At 54.6% G+C, this 4,643-nt stretch overlaps 1 protein-coding gene across 1 annotated transcript; it reads left to right on the forward strand.

Annotated features, from left to right (window-relative positions):
* Positions 1–329: 329 nt before the first annotated feature.
* On the forward strand, positions 330–4,268 carry LOC101345779 (alpha-1-acid glycoprotein 2-like). The gene is made up of 6 exons (XM_004391172.2): positions 330–491; positions 837–979; positions 1,235–1,305; positions 2,257–2,364; positions 2,517–2,620; positions 3,909–4,268. The coding sequence occupies exons 1-6, from the start codon at positions 351–353 to the stop codon at positions 3,993–3,995; spliced, it is 654 nt and encodes a 217-aa protein (XP_004391229.2). The 5' UTR covers positions 330–350; the 3' UTR covers positions 3,996–4,268.
* Positions 4,269–4,643: the final 375 nt, after the last annotated feature.

The following is a 4,643-nucleotide window of genomic DNA, read 5'->3' on the forward strand; positions in this document are numbered from 1 at the left end:
GTGGTTCAGGAATTGGATGGAAACATGAGTTTGCCAAGTGGGTGAGCCCTCCTTTGAAATCTAAGGACTCACACATGCTACCATCACTCCATCCCATGCCCACTCTGGCCTTAAATCAGCCAGACCCTCAGATCTGTGTAACCCCTTCAACCTCAGGAACCCACTTTAGACCTGGGCTTGGAGAAGTTACCTGCAGCTGGCTGTGGGAAGAGAAAGGAAGGTTTTGCGCAAGGCATTTCTCAAGTGCCTTCGGATTGTGTCACAGCCCTGACCATGAGCCTTGCTGGGCCCCAGGAGCCCCTCCCACAGCTTGCTATAAAGGTCAGTGAGCTCTCAGGCCACCAGTCTCAATGGATCCAGGTGCTTCCTCTCTCGTTATGGCGCTGCCCTGGGCCCTTGCAGTCCTGAGTCTCCTCCCTCTGCTGGATGCCCAAGACCCAGCCTGTGCCATCCTGAAGCCAGCACCAATCACTAATGCCATCCTGGAGCGGGTGAGTGCCGGGTTTCCCTTCACCTGCTGGCTCGTGGCTAGCCCCCTGCTCCTGGCTCTATCCTTTCCTCTCCTGGATCCTGGGGTGAAGCTCTGACCAGCTGGGTGGCCTCAGGTGGCATTCCCCTGCCTCTGGACCCAGAAGCCCCGTTCCAAGGTACCTCAGCAGGGCGTGGTTCTGTGCTGGGCATGGAGAGGCTGCCTGTAGGGGTGCCTGATTCGTGGTGTGAGCCTCTTTGTCTCCTCATCTGCAAAATGGAGCAAGAGATTAGCTGAGTCTCCTCCCAGCTGACTGTCGAGGATTCAGCCACAAGCCCCGCATCACCAGCTCCCGGTTTCTCCCCAGCTCTCTGGCAAATGGTTTTACATCGCCGCGGTCCTTCGCCATCCTGAGTACAACCAGTTTGCTAAAGAGATCCTGACGGCCTTCTTTTACTTAACCCCCAATGTAATGGAGGACGTGATACTGCTCAGACAGTACCTGACCACGTGAGACCCCCACACGCCAGCTCCCGCCCTCCTCACCCTCCTCACAGCATGCACCAGCTTCTGGCTTCCACTCCCAGCAGCTGAAAGACCTTGAGCAAGTCCCTCCCCAATCCTGCCCTCAGCCTTCCCATCCTTGGAGTGGGAGTGCTGACTCCAATCTCCGCCCAACTCTTGCCCCTGCACGACTGTGATAGGCGACTGTCCTTATCTCCTTGACCATCTTACTCTTTTCTCCCACCTTGTGTCTGACTTTAGCGGGGGCCAGTGCGTCTATAACTCCAGCTACCTACAGGTCCAGCGGGAGAATGGGACCCTCTCCAGATACGGTAAGGGCTGGCCCTTAGACTGGAGGCCACTGTGTGGGAAGCGAGGACTGTGGGTGGGCTGCATGGCCTATACGAGGAGGGCTGGAGGCTTTGGGCCCAGAAAACACGGGGAAGGCTCATGTCTGGTATATACGGGGTCCCAGTGCCTGCACACTTCAATAATCTTAGTAATAACTACCAACATTGTGAGTTCTTACTATGTGCCAGGCACTTTTTGAGGTCCTTTACATGAATTAACTCACTGAATACTCACAAATAACCCAAAACCATGACAATGATTGTGCCCAACTTACAGATGATGAAACAGAAGCACGGAGAAGTCAAGTAATTTCCTTGAGGTCACACAGCTTGTAATTAGAACTAGGGTTCAAACTCAAGGCTGGCTCCAGACCTGCCTCTCTCTTAGCTATTCTTTATGGTGCTCTGGAAGTGAAGGGGGCAACCCATGTATTGGACAGACAGTGACTTCGCCCGTGTCCCAGTCATCACTGCAGAGATGGCACAAAGTAGGGGCACAAAATGCCCACGGAACTGAACCGACACCACTTACAGCCCTGAGGCTCCTCTCGGGACCTCATTTTCCTCACCTGCAAAATGGGAAGAAAGACCCTGACTTCCACAGTCTATATGGGCTCCTGAGTCCATGTGCATATGCATGTGGGTATGCATGTATGTCTGTCTGCATATTCCGTGTCTGTATTACACACATGCATGTTCCATCTATGTATTCCATGTGTTTGCTGTGTATTCCACGTGTGCACTGTCTGGACATATTCCATGTATGCATGGAGAGCATTCAGCACAGGGCCCAGCACACAGTAGGAGCTGAGGACATGGCAGCCCAGCTGAATCCTGGGTCTTCACTGGTCGGCTGTGTGACCCTGGGCACACCCAGGCTTCCTTATTGTGCCCTGCTCGTGGTTACACCCCAGAGGCTCTTTTCTCCTCCAGAGTGGGGCACAGAACATTTTGCCTATGTGCTGCTCACCAAGGACCCTAAGACCTTCATGTTTTCCTACTACCCGGAAGACGAGCTGAACCGGGGGCTGTCCTTCTACGGTAGGCACCCTCGGCAGTCCCCAACTCCAACCCACCCCAGCACCACCCCAGGCTCACCCACCCCGAGGACTGTGCTCCCTGAACTCCAGCCCTGTCTGGCCTTCCACGGGGCCCTGCAGCATCCTCACCCAGCCCCCTGCTCCTCACTGCAGCTGACAAGCAGGAGGTGACCGAAGAACAACTGAGAGAGTTCCACGAAGCCCTCAAGTGCATGGGCCTACGGGAGACAGAAATCCTGTACACCGATGGGAAAAAGGTAAATAAACGCAACAGGGCCTGGCCAGTGCTCACCGTTAGCCTGGGGTTGACCCTGCCTCGGGCAGCTCTGGGGGCCCAGAGAGGGAAAGCAGTCAGCCGAGGCTGCACAGCAGAGCAGGATATCCTACTTTTAAGCTCCTGCTCACTGGCAGGGGCAATGGAGCCTCACGTAGGCCTGTGGTGGTGAATGAGAGCCCAGGGGGAAGATCACTGTAAACTCAGGGAGGACTCCCAGAGCAGGTGGGGAGGGTCTGAGAGGCCAACAGGAGGGGAATGAGCGAGGCGTGGTGGTGAGACTTCGGTAGGAGACACACATGGGGCGTCCCTGTGTGGTGCAAACGGTTAAATGTTGACCACTAGTCCGAAGGTTGGCAGTTCGACCCCACCGACAGGCACCTCAAGACTGGCTTGTCTGCTCCCAGAAGGTCACAGCCTTGCACACCCCGTGGAGCAGTTCTGCTCTGCATACGCGGGGTCAACATGAGTCTGAATCGATAACTAACAATGACCCCTGGGCTTTGACTCCTGCCTGCTCGTGTTGAACACTTGTGTGGCAGGAATTGGTATTGTGGCTTCAGTGTCGCCCAAACTGCAGCAAGTCCAAGACCACCGTCCCAATTTTGTATAACTGAGGCTTGCCTGTATAAGCATTACCTTCATGCTTTTCTTTAAACCTGTCTTGAATGAAAGGCTTTCCTTGGTCTCTTCCTCTGTAGTAATACCTGTGAAATCACACAGCTGATGAGCTGCTTACACTTTTTTGATATACATAAAATATGTTCATAATTATTAAGATAAAACATCTCATGAGTTTGCCACCTGAGGTCAATTCACATGAGCAGAAGTGGTTGGAACCCCTTTCCTTGCACTGTGAAGCCCGGGAAAGGGCTAGGAGCTCAGGCACCAAGTCAGACCACCTGGTCGACAGCTTACCTCCCTCATCTAGGTGGGTGGCTTGGGACAGGTCATGTGGCCACTCTGAGCCTCAGTTTCATCATCTGTAAAATGGTGGTGGTTGTGAGGAATGAGGAGACATAGCATAGGGGTCTGGCAGGTCATAAGTGCTCAGTAAATGCCAGTTGTTCTTAAGGGTTTGAGCCCCCATGGTAGAGATGAATAAGCTGAGGCTGAGCCAGGGAAAGTCACTTGCCCAAGTGGCAGAGCCAGTGTTGGCAACCCCGGTTGGGCTGGTTCCCCAGTCCAGAACTTACTCCATCCCCACAAAAACCTCCCTCCACCTTCACTGTCCTTCCTGCTCCCCACCCCACCCCGCCCATGTCTTCCAGGACCTGTGTGGGCCGCTGGAGAAGCAGCATGAGGAGGAGAGGAAGAAGGAAAACAAGGGGTCCCAGGTGGACACAGAGTTGGGCTAGGACTTGGGGACTTTGGGACCCATCCTCATCCCCCTGCCAGCCCTTTGTATCTGCTGCATTGCAGCTGTTATTAATAAAGTTTCTATGTTTGGAACAGGCTGGCCGGGTCACTTGCTCGTTTGTTCTGACTTGAGCCCTGGCTCAGCATTAGACCAGGCCTGCCCCTGGTGGGAAGAGCCCCTGTGCAATACCCAGCGCATGTGCCAGGGTGGAGGTCCAGACGCAGCAGGTGCCGTGGGAGCCCAGAGCGGGGAAGTTTTCTTCTGCAGTGGGGAAGTCTGGGAAGCCTTCCTGGAAGGGGCATCTGAAAGATTAGGAGCTAGATAAAATCTACTGTTCCCTCTGCAAGCCAAGAACCTGAGAGGACACATTTGAGGATCTAGAGGCTGAGGACCCTAAGTAGAGTTGAAGTGGATAAGGGCAATGAGAATTCAGGCATGTGACACGATCAGGAAGGACCTTACTTGAGACATACCACCCAGGCCACCTGGGGAGGCAAGTTAGGAGGAGCAGGACCGAAGGCAGGATGACCCTTGCGGAGCCTGCTGTGGATCTCCTGGCAAGAGGTGGTGGCCTGGGTGGGGGCGGGGCAGGGGTGATGCAGAGGAGCAGCCGAGTGTCTGGGTGACTCTCTGTTGCCCACTTGAG

This window comes from Trichechus manatus, unplaced genomic scaffold (assembly GCF_000243295.1).
Source record: "Trichechus manatus latirostris isolate Lorelei unplaced genomic scaffold, TriManLat1.0 scaffold01821, whole genome shotgun sequence".
Classification (NCBI taxonomy): Eukaryota; Metazoa; Chordata; class Mammalia; order Sirenia; family Trichechidae; genus Trichechus; species Trichechus manatus.

Bases quoted from the DNA above. Each gene is read 5' to 3' on its own strand.
- LOC101345779 (XM_004391172.2), top strand. From the start codon at position 351: ATGGATCCAGGTGCTTCCTCTCTCGTTATGGCGCTGCCCTGGGCCCTT. The intron at 980-1,234 runs GTGAGACCCCCA...GTCTGACTTTAG, and splicing joins CTCAGACAGTACCTGACCAC to CGGGGGCCAGTGCGTCTATA. The intron at 2,365-2,516 runs GTAGGCACCCTC...TCCTCACTGCAG, and splicing joins CCGGGGGCTGTCCTTCTACG to CTGACAAGCAGGAGGTGACC.